The 27,164-nt window shown below is 40.6% G+C and overlaps 1 protein-coding gene across 1 annotated transcript in view; it reads left to right on the top strand.

Moving 5' to 3' along the window:
- Positions 1-27,164, top strand: part of CSMD1 (CUB and Sushi multiple domains 1) — a 1,252,749-nt gene that overhangs the window by 179,205 nt on the left and 1,046,380 nt on the right. Inside the window, exon 3 of the mRNA XM_038771657.1 lies at positions 17,194-17,306. Coding sequence (XP_038627585.1) covers positions 17,194-17,306 — 113 coding nt within the window. The remainder of the gene's footprint in view (positions 1-17,193; positions 17,307-27,164) is intronic.

Below are 27,164 nucleotides of genomic sequence, written 5' to 3'. Positions count from 1 at the left end.
AGATGGACTATCACATTTTTCTGGACAGAATTTTCAGTCATTTCCCAAACCAGACAAGATTAATTTTGAAGGACTGTGATTCAAAGAGTTCAATCAGTAGTATTTATTGAGTGCTTGCACAGAGCAATGTACTATACACTTAGGAGAATACAATAGAGTTTGTTGACATGATTTATGCTCTCAGGGTGCTTACTGTAGGCTTGAGAATGAGAAAACCTGGTTCTAATCCAAGCTCCACCACTTACTGGCTGTGTGACCATGGGCAAGTCACTTAATTTCTCTGTGCCTTAGTTATATCAAATCCAAGATGGGGATTCAGCACCTGTGCTCCCGCTTAGAATTTGAGCCCCACATAGGATCTGATGATTTTGTATTGTCTCCAGCGCTTGGGACACACTAAACACTTCACAAGCATTTACAACTTTACACCTAAAAACTTTACACTTTACAACATATGGACAAGTCTCTGGTACTTTAATACTACCACTTATAGCAATTATGGTATTTGTAAAGTGTTTACAGTGTATACATATATTATATATATATGTATGTGTGTATATATATATATATATATATATATATATATATACACATATATATACGTATGTGTGTGTGTATATATATATAAAGTATCCAAATTCTTACATGGTAGAGAAGTGCTAAAGTGCCATTCCAGTCAGGGGATATGGATGGGGAAGCAGAGGGGGATTAGAAATTCACTGGGAAAAGCCTTCTAGATGAGAAGTGATTTCATAAAGGGTTTGAAGTTGGGGTGGGCAGGGGTCAGGATGGGAAGGAGGAGGGAAATTCAGGCAGAAGGGAGGTCATGTGGCTGGAGAGATTCAAATATAAGTAAATTGGCCTGAAAGCAACAAATCTTTGGGAGAAGGGAGAGGATAAATAGGAGGAAGAGAGTCAGTTGAATACCTTAAATCCAATGTGTCAAGAGACTTCTCTCAAACTCCAGATGTACAATTTATCTCCTTGGAAACCTTAATATTGATAATGATCTTTAAAAATCACATCTGTTGAGAAACTTGGTATTTCATAGGTTTGCTTTAGTGTGTGATGGAATAGAATGAAAATAACATTCTAGCAGAACACTCTGAATGGCAAATGTGAATTAATTTTCCATAATTAGTCTTGCTATTGTGTATGGTGCTAAATTATTACATGGTGGAAATTTAGGACACACCAACCTCCAAAGCTTATTCATACATAGTACATCACGTTTACAGTAGTGAGCAGAAGAGAGAATAATGTCTAAGAGTACCATTATCTGTGAGTACTTAGATCTGAGAATCATGCATCTAATTTTAAAACTGACAACCAACCTCTGCAAGACCATAAGCTTCTTGTGGGCAGAGAGCATGTGCCTGACACACAGTAAGCACTTAACAAATACCATAATTATTATTATTATTATTATTATTATTATTATTATTATTATTATTATTATCTATTGTATTCTCCCAAGAGCTTCATAGTGATCTGTGCATAGTAAGAGCTACATAAATAACACTGATTGATTGATTGATCTAGAGGTTGACAATGTCATTTCTTTACTGATGAAATGTTAGAAAGAAGGGAATTAAATGTATATATATTACAATAAGAAGTAATTATTTCCCAAGTAAGTGGACACTGTGAGATGAAAGATTAAAGTCACAGTGGAATCCTGTTAATGGATGACACTGGGATCTGGAAATGTTATCTTTTCTGTCAGCCAAATTAAAGAATGGCATTAGCTGGATTAATGTTGGTATTGCATGAAAATATCTTCTTTATTGCTGAAGATGGTGACTCTGGTAGCACATTTAAGGTCCTTTGGCATTTAGCACATTCATTGAGCACTTACTGTATGCAAAACATTGTACTAAGTGCTTGGGAGAGTACAATACAACAACAAACAGTGCCTGCCCACAGTGAGCTCACAATCTAGAGGGGGAGAGAGACATAAATAAATATATGAATAAATACATTACGGATGTATACATAAGTGCTGTGGGGCTGGGAGTGAAGATGAGTGAAAGAAACAAGTCAGGGCAATGCAGAAGGGAGTGGGAGAAGAGAGGAAATTTTAATCAGGGAAGGCTTCTTAGAGGAGATGTGCTTGAGAAGCAGCATGGCTCAGTGGAAAGAGCACGGGCTTTGGAGTCAGAGGTCATGGGTTCAAATCCCAGCTCCGCCACTTGTCAGCTGTGTGAGTTTGGGCAAGTCACTTCACTTCTCTGTGCCTCAGTTACCTCATCTGTAAAATGGGGATTAAGACTGTGAGCCCCACGTGGGACAACCTGATCACCTTGTAACCTCCCCAGCCCTTAGAACAGTGCTTTGCACATAGTAAGTGCTTAATAAATACCATCATTGTTGTTTTTATCATTCAATAAGGCTTTGAAGTGTGGGAGATTTAATACCTATCTGATATGAGGAGGGAGGCTGGTCCAGGTCAGAGGCAGGATGTGGGTGAGAGTCGGCAGCAAAATAGATCGAGGTAGAGTGAGAAGGTTAACATAAGAGGAACAGAACACGTGGACTGGTTTGTAGTAGGAGAGTAGTAAGGTGAGGTAGGAGGGGGCATAGTGATTGTGTTTTAAAGCCAATGGTGAAAAGTTATTTGATGCGAAGGTGGATAGGCAACCACTGGAGTTTCTTGAGGAATGGGAAACATGGTCTGAACATTTCTGTAGAAAAATGATCTGGGCAGCAGAGTTAAGAATGGACTGAAGTGGGGAGAGGCAGGAGGCTGGGAGGTCAGCAAGGAGGCTGATATAATCAAGGTGGGATAAGATAAATGCTTGCATTAATGTAGTAGCAATTTAGATGGAGACTCGGGCAGATTTTAGTGACGTTGTGAAGGTAGAACTGGATTTAATCGTGGCTTGAATATGTGGGTTGAATGTCAGAGAGGTGTCAAGGATAATGCCACAGTTATGGGCTTGTGAGCCAGGAAGGATGGTGGTGCCATCAACACGGATGGGAAAATGAGAGGGAGGACAAGGTTTGGGGGGGAAGAAAAGAAATTCAGTTTTAAGAATAATAATGACGGTATTTGTTAAGTGCTTACTATGTACAGAACACTGTTCTAAGCACTGGGGAGGATACAAGGTGATCAAGTTGTCCCACGGGGGCTTACAGTCTTAATCCCCCATTTTACAGATAAGGTAACTGAGGCACAGAGAAGTCAAGTGTCTTGTCCAAGGTCACACAGCTGACAATTGGTGGAGCCAGGATTTGAACCTACGACCCCTGACTCCAAAGCCTGTGCTCTTTCCACTGAACCTCAATACTAGTTTTACTGTATTAAGTTTGAGGCAATGGAGAACATCCAAGTAAAAATGTCTTGAAGGCAGGAGGAAATGAGAGACTGCAGAGAGGGAGAGAGATCAGGGCTGGAAATGTAGATTTGGGGATCATCTGCATAGAGATGGTAGTTGAAGCCATCCAAGTGAATTAGTTTTCTTGAAGGGAGTTGGTGTAGATGGAGAACAGAATGGGATGCAAAACTGTACCTTGAAGGGATACCCACTATTAGATGGTGGGAGGCAGAGGAGGAGCCTCCAAAAGACAAGGAGTATGAGTGGCCAGAGAGATAGGAGGAGAGCCAAGACAGAATAGTGTCAGCGAAGGCTAGGTAGAATAATATTTACAGGAGAAGGAGGTGGTCAGCAGTGTCTTGGCAGCTGAGAGGTTGAGGAAGATTAGCATGGAGTAGAGGCCACTGGATTTCAAAAGAAGGAGACCAATGGTGACCTTTGAGATGGTGGTTTCTGTGGATTGAAGGGGATGGAAGCCAGACTGGAGTTGGCCAAGGAGAGAAATGGAGGAGAGAAACTTGGGGCAACAGTTCTGTTCCTGCTTGGCAATTCGTTCATTCATCCATTCATTCAATCATATTTATTAAGCACTTACTAGGTGCAAAGCACTGTACTAGACACTTGGGAAAGTACAGTATAACAATAAACAGCGAGAATCTTTGCCCACAATGAGCTCACAGTCTAGTTGGGAGGAGACAGACATCGATACAAATTATGCAGTGGGCCTAGGAACCGGGGAATAGCAACAGGAGCAAATCAGGGTGACACAGAAGAGAGTGGGAGATGAGGAAAAGTGGGGCTTAGTCTAGAAAGACCTCTGGAGGAGATGTGCCTTCAATAAGACTTTGAATGGGGGTGGGGGGTAATTGTCAGATTTGAGGAGGGAGGGTATTCCAGGACAGAGGCAGGAGGTGGGCCAGGGGTCAGTGGCAAAACAGACAAGATTGAGGCACGTGAGAAGGTTAGCTCTAGAGGAGTGAAATGTGTGGGCTGGGTTGTAGAAGGAGAGGTGAGGTTGATGGGCTGCTTTAAAGACAATGGTGAGGAGTTTTTGTTTGATATGGAGGTGGATAGACAGCCACTGGAGATTTTTGAAGAGTGGGGTGACATGCCCTGAATATTTTTGTAGAAAGATGATCTGGGCAGTAGAGTGGAGTGCAGTGGGGAGAGACAGGAGGTTGGGAGGTCATCAAGGAGGCTGATGCAGCAATCTAGGCGGGATAGGGTAATAATAATAACAATGGCATTTATTAAGCCCTGACTATGTGCAAAGCACTGTTCTAAGCACTGGGGAGGTTACAGGGTGATCAGGTTGTCCCGTGGGGGGCTCACAGTGTTAATCCTCATTTTCCAGATGAGGTAACTGAGGCCCAGAGAAGTGAAGTGACTTGCCCAAAGTCACACAGCTGGCAATTGGTAGAGCCGGGATTTGAACCCATGACCTCTGAATCCAAAGCCCGTGTTCTTTCCACTGAGCCATGCTGCTTCTCGAGGATGAGTGATTGTTGCAAGAAGATTGCCATCACACCTAAGTGTTTATCATCTTATTGGAATTTGACACTCAAAATTTGGAACTGAAGCCATGTCTTCACAGGGTAGCTCTGTTTCTGTCATCCGGCCTGAAGCCTGACTTCATCTGTCCATCGATCAGTCATATTTATCAAGCACTGTGAGCCCCTTCTAGACTGTAAGCTTCATGTGAGCAGGGAATGTATCTGTTTATTGCTGTATTGTACTCCTCCAAGTACTTAGTGCTGTGCTCTGCACACAACGCTCAAAAAATATGACTGAATTCTTAGATTGTGAGCCCCTTGAGTGATATGGGCAATGTTTCATTCCCCCTTGTATACTCTTTCCCAGAGCTTAGTACAGTGTTCTGCATAGACTGAGTACTTAGTAAATACTACTGCAACTTGCCATGAGTGCGGAGTATTGTCCTTGTCTGGAAAATGAGGATTAAAACTGTGAGCCCCCAGCGGGACAACCTGATCACCTTGTAACTTCCCCAGTGCTTAGAACAATGTTTTGCACATAGTAAGTGCTTAATAAATGACATTATTCTTCTTCTTATTATTATTATTATCCTATCCCACCTAGATTACTACATCAGCCTCCTTGCTTGGAATAGATAGTGCTTGGAATAGATAGTACAATAGAGTTAGTAAACAGAGTCCCTGCCCATGAGGAGCTTTACAGTCTGGAGGGAGGAGATAGTATGACTGTGAATAAATTATAGATATGTATGTAAGTGTTATGGAGTTGACAAAATAATCGAAGAGTAAGAGTGATGTCTGAGGGACAGGAAGTAGAGAAAATGAGGGTTAGCTGAGGAAGGTCTATCAGAGGAGATGGGATTTAAAAAAGGCTATGAAAGTGGGGAAATTGATAAGGGGCAGGGGCAGGATACTGGTAAGGGGTCAGCAGTAAACTAAACAAGATTGACATACAACCAATAGTTTGGCATTAGGAGAGCAAAGTAAGTGTGCTGGGTTTAGTTAATCAGCAAGATAAGATAATCAGCAAGATGATCGTTCAAGGTGGTTGAGTGCTTTAAAGACAAAGGTAAGGTAAATAGTTTCTTCTTGGTACCACGGTGGATGGGCAGCCAGTGGAGGTTCTTGAGGAAGGGGGAGATGTGGTCTGAATGGTTCTGTAGAAAACCAATCCAAGCAGTAGGGTGATGTATGGACACTAGTAGGGAGAGACAGGAGACAGGGAGGTCAGCAAGATGGCCGAAGCGGCAAATTAGATGGAATAGAAAAAGTAGTGGCAGCTTGGGTAGATAGAAAAAGACAGATTTTTAGCATTGTTCTGAAGGTTTAACTGATAGGATTTGCTGACATAGGATATAGGGTTGAATGAGAGGGGTAAATCAAGGATAATGCCAAGGTTATGTGCTTGTGAGATGGGGAGGATGGTGATCTGTGTACACTGGTGGAGAGTCATAGGGGGGACAGGGTTTGGGTGGTAAAATAAGTTCTGTTTTGGCCTTGTGAAGTTCCATAGAACTTAACAATGCAGAACCCTTTAATAATAAGAAGAATGATGGCATTTATTAAGCACTTACTATGTGCAAAGCACTGTTCTAAAAGTGCTGGGGAGGTTACAAGGTGGTCAGGTTGTCCCACAGGGGCTCACAGTCTTCATCCCCATTTTACAGATGAGGTAACTGAGTCCCAGAGAAGTTAAGTGACTTTCCCAAAGTCACATAGCTGACAATTGGTGGAGCCGGGATTTGAACCCATGACCTCTGACTCCCAAGCCCGTGCTCTTTCCACTGAGCCACACTGCTTCTCTAACATTACTAAGTGCTTGGAAGAGTTCTATAGTGTTATAGTCACGATCCCTGCCCTCAAAGAGCTTGCTAGCTCGTTATATAAATGGGTGAAAATGACATAGAATTATGAATTATGAATGGCAGTGCGTGGCTCAGTGAAAAGAGTGTGGGCTTGGGAGACAGAGGTCATGGGTTCGAATCCCGGCTCCATCACTTGTCAGCAGTGTGACCTTGGGCAAGCCACTTAATTTCTCTGTGCCCCAGTTACCTCATCTGTCAAATGGGGATGAGGACTGTGAGCCCCACGTGGGACAGCCTGATCACCTTGTATTCCCTCCCCCAAGTGCTTAGAAGAGTCCTTTGCAGATAGTAAGCACTTAAAAAATACCATCATCATTATTATTATTATTATTATTACCAAAAACAACATTCCAAAATGGCAGTATTGAATCTGTACTTTGATATGACAGACCTCAGTCTCATCTCTGCTCCGGGCAACCCTGCTCTAACTTTCCAGAGATATAATAGTTTTATAGTCCAGCTCCTGAATAGAAAGAGAAGTATGAAAACCAGCTGGGCTTTAGTGGAGGGAACACGGGCTTGGGAGTCAGAGGTTGTGGGTTCTAATCCTGACTCCACCACTTATCAGCTATGTGACTTGGGGCAAGTCACTTAACTTCTCTGGTCCTCAGTTACCTCATCTGTAAAATGGGGATTAAGACTGTGAGCCCCACGTGGGACAGCCTAATTAGCTTGTTAGCTAATTAGCTAATTACCCCAGTGCTTAGAACAGTTTGTGGCACACAGTAAGCACTTAACATACCACAATCATTGCTATTACTGCACTCAATATCAGTGCAAAGAGGGGATGGGGGAAAAAAAATACTGGTCATGTGCAGTTTTCTTGGTTCAGCTACCTATGTTACTGCAGATTTCTTCATATATATCACCAGTCTGTAATGCTAGGCTGACTGAAAAGTGGTTCACAATCCTCTGTGTCATTTTAGGTGTGTACCTTGAGGGTGAAGGTATCCACGTGGTTAATTCCAAAATAAATGTCTCTAGGACATTGGCTAGTTCTCAGCATCCTCTTTTCATCCTGCAGGATCCAGGCAGCATCGAAAAGAACACAGACAGTTTTTTTCTCATCAATTTTATTTTTTGCCAGAGCTTGTATTCCAGGCTCTTGGCTCCTAAGATATCAATAAAATTCAATCCATCAAAAGAAATGAATTTATATATATGAAACCCTTATTACTCTGAAGGTAAAATTCATAAAGTCCCAGGCATTGTAAGTCCTGTTTCAATCAAAAGGTTTGAAAATCACAATGTCACCTACTTGATTGGAATGTTATAAGGAAGAAGATTACAGAATGAGAATGAAATTTATTCTCTTATCTGCCAGCCTGAGTTCCAAGGCGTTGCTACTATATTGAACTCACCTGTTGCCAGTTCAACTGTGTTGTCCATTAACTGTGTAGCTATGCCCCCATACAATCTGAAAAAGTTGGCATTAATGGCTAGTTGGAAAAAACATTCTGACTCTCTAGGTCTCTCATTTCTTTCTGGTTTGGGCTGTTATGTTTATCTTTATATAAAGTTATCATGTAGAATGATGTGTAACTAGAATATTTGTGGGTAATATAATTGGTTATAGCTAGAAATGAACAAACCAGGATCTCTGTGTAAAATGAGAACACTTCAAACATTTTATTTCAGGGCTATGAAGATGAAAATTAACAATCTACTCTTGGCTAAAATTCACCATTATTTTATTTCGTTAATATGTGTTGTTTTGTTGTCTGTTTCCCCCTTCTAGACTGTGAGCCTGCTATTGGGTAGGGACCATCTCTATATGTCACCAACTTGTACTTCCCAAGCGCTTAGTACAGTGCTCTGCACACAGTAAGCACTCAATAAATACAATTGAATGAATGAATGAAACGGAATTATTTTTCTTTGGAAAAATGCAAATGTTTTTCAGTAGTATATATGTTCATGTATGGGTTTCGCTCAACTAATTAATGAGGGATGTGGGACATGGACTCTGTCCAACTTGATTAATCTGTATTTACCCCAACACTTAGTGCAGCATAGTGTGCTTAAGTAATACAATTTAAAAAATTTTAAAACGTATTACATGAAAATAACACTAATTACATCGGTATTGAAATGTGGGTTCCATGTGTACAGAAAGTTTTCAGAGGAGAATATGTGGATGAATTGCCTTAAATGAGTTGATTTTAAAAGATATGTTGAAATGAGTTAAAATGACACATTTATAGAGGTGAAAGAAGGGACCTACGCACAATGTATAGGCCTCACTTCTTTCAGGGAACAAAATTATAAAGTGATTAAATTTAGGAAGATTTGAGAATAAGGTTTTGAGATTTTGGGGTATGTAGTCTTTGAAATTTTCTTAACATATTCAATTTTCATAAAATGATAACTTTCCCTTGCATTTGAAGATGACACTACTTATGGTTTGCTCCAACCCATGCCGGTGAATTTGACTGAAATGACACACCTCCCATACTCTATGCAGATAAGCCTAAATCCTTGTGACATTAGTGGATTTGTCCCCTTGTGGGACCATCTCAGCTTTGGAGGCTGCCTCCTTATGCCCCTGATCTTCAGTCAATCAATCAAGAGTATTTACTGAGTGTTCACTCCAAGCAGAGCACTAAGAAAGATTTAGGGAATTACAATCAAGTGGGTAGACATGATCCCTGTCTGGAAGGAGATTAGCATCTAATGGGGAAGATTGACACTAAAATAGCATACAGTTGACAACAGAACAATAGAATTTAAAGATATGTTCTCCAGCTCATTCATTCATTCAATCGTATTTATAGAGCACTTACTGTGTGCAGAGCACTGTACTAAGTGCTTGGGAAGTACAACCTGGCAACATACAGAGACAGTCCCTACCCAAAAGCAGGCTCACAGTCTAGAAGGGGGAGATGGACAACAAAACATATTAACAAAATAAAATAAATAGAATAAATATGTACAAGTAAAATAGAGTAATAAATCTGTACAAACATATACATATATACAGGTGCTGTGGGGAGGGGAAGGAGGTAAGGCAGGGGGATGAGGAGGGGAAGAGGAAGGAGGGGGCTCAGTCTTGGAGGAGGGGGCTCAGTCTGGGGCAGGGAATGTGCCTGTTTACTGATATAGTGTACTCTCCCCAGAGCTTAGTACAGTGTGTTGCACACAGTAAGCGCTCAATAAATTTGAATGAATGCAAGTTCCTCAGTAATGGTGATAGGGAGTGGTGATAGTGGTGTGGTGATAGGGAGTGACTACTGAAGTGTTCAGGTAACATGGAAGGGTTGAAGTGACAAAGTAACGGTAGTGGGGGAGATTCATTCATTCAATCGTATTGAGCGCTTACTGTGTGCAGAGCACTGTACTAAATGCTTGGAAAGTACAAGTTGGCAACATATAGAGATGGTCCCTACCCAACAGCGGGATCAAAGTCTAGACGGGGGAGACAGATGACAAAACAAAACATATTAACAAAATAAAATAAATAGAATAAATATGTACAAATAAAATAGAGTAATAAATCCGTACAAACATATATACATATATACAGGTGCTTTGGGGAGGGGAAGAAGGTAAGTCAGGAGGGATGGGGAAGGGGAGGAGGGGGAGAGGAAGAAGGGGGCTCAGTCCGGGAAAGCCTCCTGGAGGAGGTGAGCTCTGACTTCAGAAGGACAGTGAAGATGGGGAAAGCAGTGATTTCTTTAGTAAGAAGGGGAAGGAGTTCCCGGCAGGAGGGAGAGCTGAGCAAGAGTTTGGCTCTGAGAGAGACGACAACAAAATGCAGTCTTACTCTGGGAGAAAGGAATTCATGTCCTGATTTTTGACCTCCAAGTTTACCAGAATTCTGCAGTGGCTCCCCAATAATATCCATTTAATCGATGGTATTTATTAAGAATTCACTCTGGGCAAGACATGGTACTAAGAGCTTGGAAAAGCATAATACAGTGAGTTTGGTCTATTGGCGGGGGGGTGGGGGTACACAGAGTAAAATAGATTAGGGATGAGGAATCAGTAGAATTTAAAATATTTATGAACGTATTGTGGTCCTTGGGTAAGTATCAAAGTCCTTAAGGGATACACGTCCAATTGCAGGTCATCACAGAGGAAAAATGCAGGCAAGCAGAATGTCCTTGTGGAAAGAGTGTTGGGTGTTAGAGGACCTGGGTTCTAATCCAGCTCTGCCACTTGCCTGCCATGTGACCTTGGGCAAGACACCTAACTTCTCTGTGCCTCAGTTTATTCACCTGTAAAATGGAGATTAATTAACTATTCTGCTTTGGAACTGATAATAAAAAGTTTCTGCGTGATATAGAGGTGGATAGGAAATCATTGGAGCTTTTTGAAGAGTGGGAAGATATGGACTAACAATTTTTCAGAAAAGTGATCTGGACAGTAGGGTAAAGTATGGACTGGAGAGAGGCTCCTGAAGAGACCAAAGGGCAAATTGTAATAATCCTTGAAAAAAAAATGTCCTTGGTAACTTCAATTATAACAGGGAATATTATTGTAACCGTAAATTACAGGCTCTACATGGGCTAATTCATTCAATAAAGCATATATCTAATGAGCAACCTCTGGGAAACCCCTAAAACATTTAGAATGGACTGCCCTGGTTGAAATGTTCAAACTGATTCCCATCAAATGAAAATGAAGAATAATAGGCAATTTGATATGGAAGGAAAATTAGAATAGTCTGCCATTTGTCAAAAGGACACAGTAGGCTGTTGAAAATGAACTCCCTTGGAAGTAGGGATTTTGGGTTGTTTGTTTTCCATTTTTTTGTTTACAGTGTTGCAGATTTAGGGAATGCTGCATTTCTCCCATTCCCAGTTACATTTCCCCTATTCACATTGTGGCCCCCCAATTGGATAACCAACTATCTAACCCAGTATTTAGGACATAGTAGATGCTTAGGAAAGGCTTTAATGATAACATCATTATAGTATTATCATTATTATTCCCCACTTCCTCCAGATTAATGTCCTTGAAGGAGATTGTCTTGCCCTAGCTCTTGCAGTTCACCATTCAACAATTGGTCTAGCATCTAATTGTCATTCTTTCTCTTGCTAGTTCAGCTTGGTACAGATGGGGCAAAGAGCGTGTGACTTGAATATCGATGGGCTGGCTGCAGTCCAGTAGCCTGTTATTCTGACCTTGCCTTCCCATTTGCTATTATGCGTTATAGTTGAAGAGTCATAATTGAACGTGCGGAAACGGAGTGTGAGACTTAGTCAGTTCGCTCCAAAATGATGGATGATACTGATCTCTCTGAGATTTACAATTAAGAAAGTGTATCATTACAGTGCTGTCCATTTTTAGCCACATTTTCTGCTCACTCACTCGTACTATTCTAGAATGAACAAAGTTATTGGATTCTAGTCATTCAAGTGCCTCAAATATGCTAACTCTGAGTTTTTGCCTCAATTGGCACTCTTTTAAATTTACCCATTGCACTTTTTTTTTCATCTTATGTCTGGTTGGGGTGGAAAGCTGAAGAACAAAATTCTTTTATAGGAGAGGGAGAGAAAATGAAAACATAGGAAGACACTGGTTCTGAGTCACTGACACAGAAACTCTCCTCCTGGCATTGTTGAATCCAAGCTGCAAGACTTCTTCTCCAAGTGCACTGAGATCTAGATATCCAAGTCGGTATTTAGGGAGGAATCTACCCATTTTCATAGACCTTGTTGACTAGGCTGTTGGTTGCCCCCCTTTGTTAGGGCCACATCTGAGTGCTCCATACATATTTTCACCAGGTGCCCTCCTGGATTTTGTAATGGTCATTACAGGAAGAGTAGAATAAAAGTATGTATTGCTTCTTTCTTTTAAATGGTATTTGTTAACCGCTTACTAGGTGACAGACACTGTACTAAATGCTGGGGTAGATAGATACAAGTTATTCAGGTTGGACCTGCCTGCCTATCCAACTCTGTAGCAAACAAAAACTCCTGACGCTTAGCTTTAGAGCTCTCCATCACCTTACCCCCCACCACCTCACCACCCTCTCTCCTTCTACATCCCAGACCACACCCTCCGCTCCTCTGGTGCCAACCCTTTCACTGTGCCTTGATCTCGCCTATCTTGCTTCCTACCCCTCTTCCACATCCTACCTCTGGCCTGGAATGCCCTCCCTCCTCAAATCCGCCAATCACTCCCCTGTTCAAAGCCTTACTGAAGGCACATCTCCAAGACACCTTTCCAAACTAAGCCCCCCTTTTCCTCAGCTTCCATGTCACCACAACTTGCTCCCTTTGATCCTCCCCACTCTCCCCACCCCACAGCACTTATCTATATCTGTAATTCTATGTATTTATATGGATGCCTGTTTACTTGTACTGATGACTGTGTCCCCCACAGTAGACTGTGAGCCCACTATGGGCAGGGATTGTCTCTCACTTTTGCTGTATTGTACTTTCCAAGTGCTTAGTACAGTCCTCTGCACACAGTGAGTGCTCACCAAATATGACTGAATGAATGAAAGTCTTAATCCCCATTTTACAGGTGAGGTAAATGATGCATAGAGAAGTTAAGTGACTTGCCCAAGATTACCTAGCAGACCTCTTCATACCCAAAAACAATTACTCTCCCCTCCTTTGAAGCCTCATGGAGACCCCATGTCTTTCAAGAGGCCTTCCCTGAATAAGCCCTTCTTTCGTCTTCTCCCATTCCCTTCTGTGTTGCCTTGACTTGCTCCCTTTATTCACCCCCCTACACCACAGCACACAATTTCACGGCATTCATGTACATATGTGTCTCTAAACTGCAAGCTCATTGTGGGCCGGGAATGTGGCTGTTATACTGATATATGGTACTCTCCCAGGCGTGTAGAATGTGTGCTTTGCACACAATAAGCGCTCAATAAATATGAATGACTTACAGCAGGTAAGTGGCAGAGTTGGGATTAGAGCACACATCTTTCTGATTCCCAGAACCATGATCTATTCACTAGGCAACACTATTTCTCAACCCTCTATTGTTATAATCAGTTTTCCTCTGGCAGGTTCTTCTACCGTTTTGTTGTTCTGGTTGCCGAGCTCTACTGAAGGTGTGATTGACAACCACTGACAGAAGCTGAGCTGTCTTAAAACTTTCATCAAGCTCTTAATATGTTTCGAGAATGAAGTGACTGGTCACGTCAGTATTGAAAAGCACTTGGAAGATCCTTTTATCGATCACCATCAGCGTAAAGCATTACCGTGAATTAGATGTAGTCCTATTCAAACTGTTCTGCACAGTCGCACTTGAATTAGGAAGCTAGGCTAGAAATCAGCTGTGATCCTCTGAGAAAAATTCTTCCAACTTAATAGGCCGAGAGCATCAGAAAAAGTGCTTGAATAATTCATACGTGGGATCCTATATGCTATTGACTGTATTTCAGAAACAGGCACATAAGGAGATTAAAATAGTTATGGACTGCTTATAATAATAATAATGATAGCATTTATTAAGTGCTTACTATGTGCAAATAATAATAATAATAATGGCATTTATTAAGTGCTTACTATGTGCAAAGCACTGTTCTAAGCGCTGGGGAGGTTACAAGGTGATCAGGTTGTCCCACCGGGGGCTCGCAGTCTTCATCCCCATTTGACAGATGAGGTAAGTGAGGCCCAGAGATGTTAAGTGACTTGCCCTAAGTCACACAGCTGACAAGTGGCAGAGCACTGTTCTAAGCACAGGGGATGTTACAAGGTGATCAGGTTGTCCCACGGTGGGCTCACAGTCTTCATCCCCATTTGACAGATGAGGTAACTGAGGTCCAGAGAAGTTAAGTGACTTGCCTAAAGTCACACAGCTGGCAATTGGCGGAGTCGGGATTTGAACCCATGACCTCTGACTCTAAAGCCCGGGCTCTTTCCACTGAGCCACGCTACTTATCAGAATCAGATGGGTTGATACTTGGATTTAAAAGGAACAAGATTATGGATTGCCCATCACCTGGCAAACCACACCTTGGAGATGAATATAGAGCATTCTACCCAAATTTACCTATGCGTACTTCTTGAGATATAAGATGGCCTAGTGACCAGAGCACGGGAAGGTTCCCGGTTACTAATCAGAGCTCTACTACCTGCCTGCTCTGTGACCTTAAACAAATCATTTAACATCTCTGTGCCACAGTTTCCTCATCTGCAAAACGGGCTCAATACTTGTTCTCCATCCTTTTTTAGAGTGAGAGAGCCATGTGCAAAAGGGACTGTGACCGATCTGGTTATAGTTTCCTCAGGATTTAGCAAAGTGCATGATATATTGTAAGAACTTAATACCACTATTAATAATAATAATAATAATGGCATTTGTTAAATGCTTACTATGTGCAAAGCACTGTTCTAAGTGCTGGGGAGGTTACAAGGTGATCAGGTTGTCCCACGGGGGGCTCACAGTCTTCATCCCCATTTTCCAGATGAGGGAACTGAGGCACAGAGAAGTTAAGTGACTTGCCCAAAGTCACACAGCTGACAAGTGGCGGAGCTGGGATTTGAACCCATGACCTCCGACCCTCCGACTCCAAAGCCCGGGCTCTTTCCACTGAGCCACGCTGCTTCCCTACACTTCTGAAATAACTGATTTACATATGCATGCCCCCCTTGATAAAAATGTTTATAGGCAGTTTTTGAAGTTAGGGATGGATGTGGTTGGAAAATTTGAGGTGGGAAGAGGTTTAATGGAGGGGAAAGACTTTGCTCAATGTGATGGAGTCGGGGGAGAATTAATGTCTGTCTAACCCACTGGACTCTAAGTTCTTTCAAGGCAGGGGTGATGGTTACAACTTCTACTTTACTCTCGCTTACTTAGCACAGTGCCCCGCAAATGGGCACCAAGTAAATACTATCGGTTAATTTTCACCTTTTTTCTATTTTTAGATATAAAAGTACACTGTTTCCATGCATGCATTTTTAACCTTAATTTCTACTCTTTTTAACTTAGTTGTACTACAATACTTGAAGCCAGCTGATGGAAATGATAAAAGGCATACTTAGAATTGTAAAGTGGCATTTAATTTTCTTCTGATTGTTATTGATATAAATTGTGGTTTATGCTAAGAAATAGAGTACTTAAAATATTCAGACTGAATATGCCAAGACTATATTTTTCATTTTAAACTGGAAGTTAATATATGCTTTATATTACACAACTTACAGAACTGCTCTGTCCCTTAAATATGATGTTTACACACAGTTTCTGATCATCTGCAACTTTTGAAACTTTTTTTTATTTTTATCATTTACTTAGCTTGTGTAACAATAGTTTTGAACAATATGGTCCATGATTCATAGTTTCATCTCCTTTAGCCTGTTAGTCATAGAAATTTCAATAAAGTACTTATTGTGTTACAGTGCTTAACTGTGTCAGTGCTTAAGTCATGTAGATAGAGCCCAGGCCTGGGAGTTAAAAGGTCATGGGTTCTAATCCTGGCTCCATCATTTGTCTGCTGTGTGACCTCTGGCAAGTCACTTAACTTCTCTGTGACTCAGTTACCTCATCTGTAAAATGGGAATTGAGACTGTGACCTCCATCTGGGAAAGGGAATGTTTCCAATCCAATCTGCTTCTATCCACCCCAGCGCTTAGTACAGTGCCTGGCACATAGTTAAACACTTAACAAATACCATCAATATTATTATCAATAACAAATCTTTTCCTTCAGGTAATAATAATAATGGTATTTGTTAAGCACTTACTATGTGTGAAGCAGTGTTCTAAGCACTGGGGTTGACACAAGGTAATCAGGTTGTCCCGCGTGGGGCTTACAGTCTCAATCCCAATTTTACAGATGCGGTAACTGAGGCACAGAGAAGTTAAGTGACTTGCCCAAAGTCACACAGCTGACAAGTGGCGGAGCCGGAATTAGAACCCATTATCTCTGACTCCTAAGCCTATGCTCTTTCCACTAAGCCACGATGCTTCTTGTAGCATGTGATAGTATGGTAGATAGAGAAGCAGTGTGGCTCAGTGGAAAGAGCCCGGGCTTTGGAGTCATAGGTCATGGGTTCCAATCCTGGCTCTGCCAATTGTCACTGTGTGACTTTGGGCAAGTCACTTAACGTCTCTGGGCCTCAGTTACCTCATCTCTCAAATGGGGATGAAGACTGTGAGCCCACCGTGGGACAACCTGATCACCTTGTAGCTTCCCCAGCACTTAGAACAGTGCTTTGCACATAGTAAGCACTTAATACATGCCATTATTATTATTATTGTATCACCCCAGCCCTTAGAACAGTGCTTTGCAGATAGTAAGCGCTTAACAAATACCATCAAAATTATGTCAGCACAGTTTCTTCTATGAAACCTTCCCAAATGAACATCTGGAAGTGAAATCAAAATAAGAGATTCTTCGAAAATCTGTCAGTGTTAATGAGGACATTGCTGCTTGCCATTGTCTTGTCTTGGGCAGAATCAATTTAAAATGGATACAGATATTACCCATTTTAAATCAGTGTTAGAAGCCTACAATATATTATTCTAGGAAATAGTTTTGTGTTAAAACCAATGATTTGGACACATGTAGATTTCCTAATTGAGTTTGTATATTTTTACTCTTTAGATTATCGGGATTTCAACTTCCATCATCTATAGTGAGCACCGGCTCGATTCTCACACTTTGGTTCACCACAGACTTTGCAGTAAGTGCTCAAGGTTTTAAGGCCCTTTATGAAGGTAAGTCATTTGTTGTTTCTTCAAAATACTATTCAGGTATTTGTGTTTTCAGAGGGAGTTTGCCTAATAAATATTTGGCACAGTTTACATCATTAGTGATTATATATGGGCAAGAATGAAAGATTTTGCACCATTATAATTTCTTTCAAAAAACAGAATTCTGGATTAAATGGACTAAGACTTTTGAAGTTGATACCATATGACTTTCAGTAACATTTTTGAAGGAATTAGACCTTTTTCTCATAAATCAAGTTAGGGAAGTACTTGCTTGTAGTATTCAAAACTGGGGTAAGTGGAATTACAGCAGCGGAGTTGAGTGCTCTTTTGGTATGGCACTTGGGGTTCCACTTAGGTTAAATGTTTTTCCTGAAAGGAAATGTGATTGAAGTTTCTGGATTTTACCACTTTATGATGCCCATTGGACTTAAGAGCATATATGTGTGTGTGTTTGTGTCCCCACACTCACACTCGCGTACGCATGATGTATGCATTCCATGCATTACCTGGTTGAGCAAACCCAGGGAAAGGAGAGGAGAGGCATAAGGCAAACTGCCTCCATCTTTCATTTCTAAATTTAAACCTAATTTCCAGCTATTTCCTCTTCAGAACCACTGTCAAGTGGGGAATTTCTCAGGACAAAGGCCTACTCCACAGCAAGCAACAAGCAGTTCATTAGTAGTTGTGCTAATCTTGTCTCAATTCTTCCTTCTTTGTATATGTTAGTGGCATTTTTTTCCATTCAAAGTAATGCATTACAGTCTAATAATTGATATAAATATACTAGGAGTGCCAAGTGTTGACTCTTTTCATTATTATTGAATTACTTATAAATCTTGTAACTGGTGGGGAATTGAAATTCCTCAGTGAGTCAATCCATGTAGAGTACTAACCGTTAAGTTTGCTATAAAAGATATGGTTATATTTCAGATTCAGCTATGTCTACCCATCACTTCTTCAGAGGACCAAGTTCACACAATATATTTGTCAGTTTGTGACAGATCACTTTTAAAATGTATCCATTTTAAGAGTTCACAATATTATCGCTTGGAAAAGAATTAAGTTGTTAAACTGCAATTTCGTGTCATTCTTTCCACATGAGATGTTGGACTGATGTAATGGTTGATTTGCATAAACTAGGATAAGGGCTTTTGTTCATTCCTATAAGTCAATTGATTTATTAATTAAGGTCCATAGATGTAAACTGCAAGCTCCTCCTCTGGATGTTGTTTTTCGTGGGCAGGGATGGTGTCTACCAACTTATTGTACGGTACTCCCAAAGAATATTGCCGAACAAGTAGCTGTTGAGCGTGAAGAAATGGTTGATCTTAGACCAACAGTATGCAGTTGTTCAAGTTTTCCTGTGAAATAGGCTAAATGGTACCCAGAAATTCCCTTGTTCTGAATCAGGCTTCAGATGAAATTGAAGTATGCAATGTCTTTTTGATAGTCAACAGATTGAATTACTTTGCTGAAATGAAGGTCCTAAGAGGTTGTGTAGATTCATAATAGCTTATTTTTTAAACAAGTTAAGCACTTCGACATTTCAGAAGTGAAGAATGACCATGAATATAGTAAATGGCTATATTGACTTCAAATATCTGAGCAAGCTTTGGAATTCAGCGTATGAAAAGAATATTGGTCATTTAAAAGAATACCTCCACTACCTTAAAAACGCCCTTAAAAAGATGGAATGAATTTTGAGGTAGAAATAAGCTAACTGTATATGCTAGATAAATAGAATAGACAAGAGGCAAGAGTTCCTCATCTATTCTGAGCAGAGTGCAATTTATATTACAGGCTTATTTAAAGTATATTTTAAGCTCTAACTTTGGAATAGAGAAATGTTTTTCAGCCACTTGAATCTTGGTAACCATGGCAATCTTAGCAGTTAAGACCTTATTGTGAGTGCTAAACTCTGTAGTCTTTTGGCAATAATTTGGATTAGGTGGTATTTGCATGAATTATCCTTCCTTCCTTGGAGCTATCCACTGTGTCATAGGTATATTTAGGGTATCAAGTAAATCAAAGTAGAAAAATGTGTAGTGGTAATTAAATTTATTTATGCCAATCAAGTGAATTTATAACTATCAATTATGTGATGGATGAAATACTGTATATAAATCATTGTTTAATTTTTAAGACTATAGATGTAGGTCACTTTATTTTCCTAGAAGCAATTAAAAGGATTTGTGGACTGAAATCAGTGCCTTGACTATCTCAAAGGAATAATCTGGAATTTATTAAAAGGATTAGACTATCAATCAAAGGTATTTATTGAGTGCTTAATGTGGGTGGAGCACTGTAGTAAGCCCTTGGGAAGAGTATAATACGATAGAATTGATAGAAATGTTCCCTGACCTCAAAGAGATTAAAATCTACTAACTCAGCAAATTCTTGTGCCCTCCTTTCTTCCCTCCCAAACGGCCATCTTTTTTTTATTGGCATTTATTGAGTGCTTACTTTGTGCCAAGCACTGTTCTAAACACTGGGGAGGTTACAAGGTGATTAGGTTGTCCCACGGGGGGCTCACAGTCTTCATCTCCATTTTCCAGATGAGGGAACTGAGGCCCAGAGAAGTGAAGTGACTCGCCCAAAGTCACACAGCTGAAAAGTGGCAGAGCTGGGATTTGAACTCATGACCTCTGACTCCCTAGCCCGGACTCTTTCCACTGAGCCACGCTGCTTCTCAATCTTTCACCGTTCACTCTCCAATGGCTTGTTTCCCCTCTGCTTTCAACAATGCCCATGTCTCTCCATCCTAAAAAAACCCTCCCTTGACCCCACAGCTCCCTCCATTTATTGCCCCATCTCCCTCCTACCATTCTTCTCTAAACTCTTTGAGCGAGTCATCTACACCCACTGTCTCAAATTCTTCTCCAATTCTCTCCTAGACCCCCTCCAATCTGCCTTCCATCCCCTTCACTCCACAAAAACCTCCCTTTCAAAGATCAGCAATGATCTCCTTCTTGCAAAATCCAATGGACTCTACTCCATCCTAATCCGCCTTGACTTCTCAGCTGCCTTGGACACTATGGACCACGCCCTTCTCCTGAAAACTTAGACTGACTTTGGCTTCACTGACACTGTCCTCTCCTGGTTCTCCTCTTATGTCTCTGACCATTCATTCTCAGTCTCCTTTGTGGACTCCTCCTCTGGCTCCCAGCCCCCAACTGTGGGTGTTCCTCAAGGTTCAGTTCTGGGTCCCCTTGTATTCTCCATCTACACCCACTCCCTTGGAGAACTCACTCTCTCCCATGGCTTCAACTACCACCTCAATGTGGCTGATACCCAAATCTACATCTCCAGCCCTAATCTCTCTCCTTCTCTAAAGTCTTGCCTCTCCTGCTGCCTTTAAGACATCTCTACTTGGATGTCCTCTCATCACCTCCAACAAAACGTCCAAAACAGAGTTCCTTATCTTCCCACCCAAACCCTGTCTTCCCCTGACTTTCCCATCATTGTACATGGCACCACTATCCTTCCTGTCTTACAAGCCCATAATACTGGCATTATCCTCGACTCCTCTCTCTCATTCAACCCACATATTCAATCTATCACTAAATCCTATCATTCCCACCTTCACAACATCACTAAAACCCACCCTTTCTTCTCCATCCCAACTGCTGTCAGGTTATTTCAATCATTCATTCTAGCCCGCCTGGATTACTGCATCAGCATCCCTGCTGACCTACCAGTCTCCTGTTTCTCCCCACTCCAGTCCATACTTCACTCTGCTGCTTGGATCATTTTCCTACAAACAGTGCTTGGCCGTTAGTAAGCGCTCAACAAATATCATCATTATTATCATTATTATTTCAAAAGCATTCATGACATACCACCCCGCTCCTCAAAAAAATTCCAGTGGTTGCCCATCCACCTCTGCATCGAACAAAAACACCTCCCCGTGGGTTTTAAAACAGTCCACCACCTTATCGCCTCTTATCTCACCTTGCTTCTCTCCTTCTACAACCCAGGCCGCACACTTTACTCCTCTAGTGCTGACCTTCTCATTGTGCCTTGACCTCACCTCTCTCACCACTCACCCCTGGCATACATCCTCCCTTCTCATATCTGACAGACAATTACTTCCCCTCTTCTAAGCCTCACTGAAGTCACATTTCCTCCAAGAGTCCGTCCCAGACTAAGCCCCACTTTTCCTCATCTCCCACTCCTTTCTGTATCCCCCTGCCTTGCTCCCTTTGCACTTCCCCCATTCCTGCCCCACAACATTTATATACATATCTGCAATTCTATTTTACTTGCATTTATGTCTGTCCCCCCCGCCCCAACCCACAGACTATAAACTCGTTGTGAGCAGGGAATGTGACTGTTAATTGTTGTGATGTATTTGCCCAAATGCTTGGTACAATGCTCTGCACACAGTAAGCGCTCAATAAATATGATTGAATGAATGAATGGATTTACACAGTTGTCATTAAGTGGGCTTTTAGATTATGAGCAAAAGCTTGTTACTGATATTCTAGATGCTTTTATTATATATATTTGCATTAAATGTTTAAACGTTAAATATGTACATACGTATGTAGTGTCCTGAACATTGTGATGTTTATTCAGAACCATATTTGACTGTGGAAGAATAATAAGATAATATTGTGTCCTTAAAGTCTTGCGGGGGTGGAGTGGGTGGCGGTGGTAAAAAAAAAAAAAAAAAAAAAAAAAAAAAAACACAAAAAAAACCAAAACTGATTTTCAGCTCTTTGGGATGGTGTCTTTGATTAATTTGTGATCAAATTCATGAACTAAAACGTCTATAAAATAATGGAATACTTGTCTTACGGTTTCTAAGATCTCTGTAGGTGTATAAAGTTATATGTAATAAGCTGAGCTTCTTCCACATCATGAGCATATTAAGATTATCCCCTGCTATATTATTCAATTTATTGTCCTCACTGTCTTGTTCCCTTTGGCTTTTTTCTTCTTGCTATCACAATGTTATGAAAATCTGTACTCCAAAACTTTGTCATTTCATTGCCTTTCCCTGTCTTTTCTCTTGAAGTTATTGGTATTGTACATAGGTAGTTTATATGAAACCACTCTATAACTCAATGTGGCTAAATCAAGCACATAATTCAGTGCTCAAACAGTTGGGTATTCTAATTATTCTAATAATCCTTCAGTATGGTCTATATCACATGACAAGTGGCCTTGTCATGACAAGAGCACATAATTTAGTAAGAATACACTTTTGTGAGGTTCTTCCGCGAATAGCCTGCCAGCAGTGGGGAACAATAAAATTGCACACAGTTTAGAAATCTGTATACTTCTTGAAGATGACAATAATGGTGGTTTCTTCATAACATCATCTTTAGATCCTTTAGAAAACCATCAGATTTTCAAGCTTTGTTATCCTTTCTGGCTCCTATTAGAGTGGTCGCTTCAGTAAATCATGTTATCACACTTCGTCATAGAACTTCATCCTCTGTGATGGAAGTTGAGTTGACGAGACCATTGAAGTCCAGTGGTCATCTATTTTTTTGATGAGAATAAACTCATCTCTACTCTCTGGTAAGGCTGTGGTGGTGCGGAATGAGCCATATACTCTAGTCAAAGAGGGTCTTTGGTTTGGTATCTGACTGTTCATCCTCTTATCTTTTCAGCCTTGGAATCTCACCATTCATGTCACTCATGCTTTGTTTATTCTGTATTCCATGATTTAGGCATCAATGAGCATCCTCTTTGATACAGTGTGCAGTTGTACAAGATGTTAATGATGCCACTGCTTGTTTCACTTCAAGTAATCCTTATGTTTGTACATATTTATTACTCTATTTTACTTGTACATATCTATTCTATTTAATTTATTTTGTTTGTATGTTTTGTTTTGTTCTCTGTCTCCCCCTTTTAGACTGTGAGCCCACTGTTGGGTAGGGACTGTCTCTATATGTTGCCACCTTGTACTTCCCAAGCGCTTAGTATGGTGCTCTGCACACAGTAAGTGCTCAATAAATACGATTGATTGATTGATTTAATCTGAGAGTCATTCATCAAGTCAGCCCATTGAACTAGAGGGAATAGAACAATCCCCACTACAAGAAAAACTCAAGTTGATAGCACTGTCACTATGACAGCAAGAGAGACAAAATTTTTACAACTGACCATTCAAGTAGTGATAGGTTTAGATTTTTTTTAGTGGAATTGAGATGTATTGCAAAATGTTCTTGATCATTTTAATGATCAAATGTGATTATTTTGACCTTTTATTTCCTAGATTGATTAAAATGCAGGTAAAATAAAAACAAAAACCTGTTAGAGGAATTTTAATAAAGAGATGGATCAACAAATAGAAAATACAGTTATAATATTGAACTGGAATGTTTAGAGCTGAACCTTATTTGAAGCAGAAAACTATATATTTAAAACTCATCAGTTCAAGCGTTAAAGGCAATTTTCCCCAAACACATTCTCCATCATTTCTTTGATTCTATCTTTTCACAGTTATGTTTGATTTTGCTTAAAACTAGTGTTGCCATTGAATACAACCTTATAGCTCACAGTAATTTTTTTTGTTGATTCATGGATAGAATTCCATGAGCGAGATTACATGGTCAACTTAATACACTTCATCAACCTGAATATTGATTTCTCTTTCAGTTCATCTTTAAAAGCAGGAAGTTACTTTTCCCAAGTCAACTCTCAATTATTCATAGTAATTGAGCACTAAGGATGTGCTGGAAAATAAGAGCCCCAAATCTCACTTTATCTAATATTGTAACTCCATTCCTTTCTCCCATCAAACCAATTAATGGTTCAAAATGAATTGGATTTCACCTCTTTTCTCTATCTCTGTTATTAGCACTTTTGAGTGGGGGAATCAGTCTCATCTGCATCTTCAGATAACTGTGCTTAATTTAGAATGACAACGAGACTATAAAATGCAGCCAGGATACCAGTAGTGTTCGTTGCTATTTGTCCTGGTTGGATTAGATGGAATGGGTAGAATTTTTGACAATGCTTGCAAGCATCTGCATTATACAGTAAACTAAATTGAGCAATTGTAAGAGGAACATCCTGAAACATAACTTCAAATGCCAGTGCATAAAAGACACTGTGACATACATTGATCAAAAATGGGGTGTGTGTGGCTTTTTTAAGCAAACGATGGGAGTGGTATCTTTTAAGTGCTGACTATATGCCATGTACTGGGGTTTGTATTTTACTTGTACATATCTATCCTATTTATTTTATTTTGTTGGTATGTTTGGTTTTGTTCTCTGTCTCCCCCTTTTAGACTGTGAGCCCACTGTTGGGTAGGGACTGTCTCTATGTGTTGCCAATTTGTACTTCCCAAGTGCTTAGTACAGTGCTCTGCACATAGTAAGCGCTCAATAAATACGATTGATGATGATGATGATAATTAGATCAGACACAGTCCCTGTCCCATTCAAGGGTCACAATCTAAGAGGATGGAAGAATGAGTATTCTTCCCCATTTTACTGATGAAGAAACTGAGGAACAGAGCAGGTGAGTGACTTTCCCAAGGTCATACACAGGCACAGTCATAAACGGTGAAGCTAAGAATAGAATCCAAGTCTCTTGGCTACCAGGATCATGTTCTTCCCACCAGGTATGGTTGAGTAGGCTATAGTAGAGTTGTTGTTTGGCTCAAGGATGAAGCCACCATCAATGACGGTGAGTTTGAGAGAGAATCTCATGCAGAGTTGCACATTTATATACAGTAGTATGTCTGGCTCCTGGTTTTCCAGATTTCTACGTCGCCGATTTCTACGAGGGGAACATTTTGCCCGTGTTCAGCAAAACATGCTCTAAAATTGTCTTTGCAGTAGTTATGATGGCTTATGCTCAGCCGCTGTAGTATCAGTTTGTAAATGGCAGAGTTGCTAATCAAAGTGTGTTCTTTGTGTTTTTACAGAATGGAAAGGATTATAGGCCATGTATTGGTACTTTCAGCCACTTTCACACACAAGGGTTCTGGGGGTGGCTGAATTAAGGGATGTGAAGATGTAAGTAAAAGGTCAAATGATAAATAAAGGAAAGGAAATAAAGTTATCTGTAAACCTTTCATTTATTCATTCAATCATATTTATTGAGTGCTTATTGTGTGCAGAGCACTGAACTAAGTGTTTGGGAAGTACAAGTCGGCAACATATAGAGGCGGTCCCTACCCAACAACGCGCTCCCTGCAAACTCTACTTTGAGAAATCAGGAATTTACTGCAATAATGCCCCATTCATTCCTCTAAAAATTGAGACAGGTTGATCACACTGAAGACAATGAGCAAATCGGCCATTGTAAACATAGGGTTCATTCTTCAAGTCTTAAAATGCCCTAATGGTCCTGGATTCAACTTGCCTTGGACATTTTTGGGCCAGGTCTGAGGAACACTCTTCCAGGTTTGGCCTTGGTTTGAACAATGATCCAAAATCCTCAAAGTAGAAAAGATAAATATACTCTCTTACCTGGCTACAGTGGCAACTGAAATGGATATTTCTTCCTAGCATCAGTTACCAGAGAATGAAAGGTATTCAGATAAATTTCACACTCAGTAATGCCCATGAAAATCTGTATTTATTCTCAGAGACCATGCCTCTAAATCATCAAGTATTTCCCTTTTCTTGATGCTCAGATTTGCATTTATCTCTGCATATCCATTGGGCCAAGATTTCTTTTAGAATTCCCATGGATTTAGATTTGGAAAGAACAGTTAGATTATTACCCTTCAAACTGAAAGCCTTAGTTAGTGTCAACATTGATTTATTTTCCTCTTGCAATGATTTCCTGAATAAAGGCTTTGGGCATAAATGGCACACCTGGCTAAAGGGAAAAAATGAAGTCTTTCTACATGAAAGAAAGCAAATATATTAGAGATATTTGAAAGGGACCCCAGGGTACAATGTCCATTATGGAATATTATTTTTCATTTCTAACAACTTCAGCTACTTAAAGAAGCATAATCAAGTGGAAAGAGTCCTGGAATCCTTTCTAAGGTATCAACTCTTCATTGTGTAAAAGAGCCAGAGTTCACTAACCTAATAGGGGAATTAGGAAATGCATTTTGGATCCACTTCATAATAATTAGCTCCCCAGCTGTGCTCACTTCTGAACAGAGACCTGGGGTGAAGAAACTGTAAGTTAAATTGAAAAAACTTGAGTCAAAAGTCATGGCTTCCCTTCCACATCTGGAAGGGAGCATAAATTCCCTTTCCTGCATAAAATTCATTCATTTATACGTTTATTCAATCTTATTTATTGAGTACTTACTGTGTTTAAAGCACTGTACTAAGCGCTTGGGAAGTACAAATCGGCAACATATAGAGATGGTCCCTACCCAACAGTGGGTTCCCAGTCTAGGAGGGAGTGACAGACAATAAAACAAAACAAGTAGACAGGTGTCAATACCACCAGAATGAATAGAATTATAGCTATATACACATTAATATAAATAGAGTAATAAGTATGTACAAATATACACAACTGCTGAAGGGAGGAGGAGAGGAAAAAGGGGGCTCAGTGTGGGAAGGCCTCCTGGAGGAGGTGAGCTCTCAGTAGGGCTTTGAAGGGAGGAAGAGAGCTAGTTTGGCAGATGTGTGGAGGGAGGGCATTCCAGGCCAGGGGGAGGACATGGGCCAGGGGTTGACAGCAGGACAGGTGAGAACGAGGCCCAGTGAGGAGGTTAGCGGTGACAGAGGAGCGGAGGGTGTGGACTGGGCTGGAGAAGGACACAAGGGAGGTGAGGAAGGAGAGGGTGAGGGGATGGAGAGCTTTGAAGCCAAGAGTGAGGAGTTTTTCCTTGATTCAGAGGCTGATAGGCAACCACCGGAGATTTTTGAGGAGGGGAGAGACACGCTCAGAGTGCTTCTGTAGAAAGATAATCTGGGC

The sequence above is a fragment of the Tachyglossus aculeatus genome, chromosome X1 (assembly GCF_015852505.1).
Source record: "Tachyglossus aculeatus isolate mTacAcu1 chromosome X1, mTacAcu1.pri, whole genome shotgun sequence".
Lineage (NCBI taxonomy): Eukaryota > Metazoa > Chordata > Mammalia > Monotremata > Tachyglossidae > Tachyglossus > Tachyglossus aculeatus.
The sequence above is the reverse complement of the archived record's forward strand: the minus strand, read 5'-3'. Positions and strand labels throughout refer to the sequence as shown.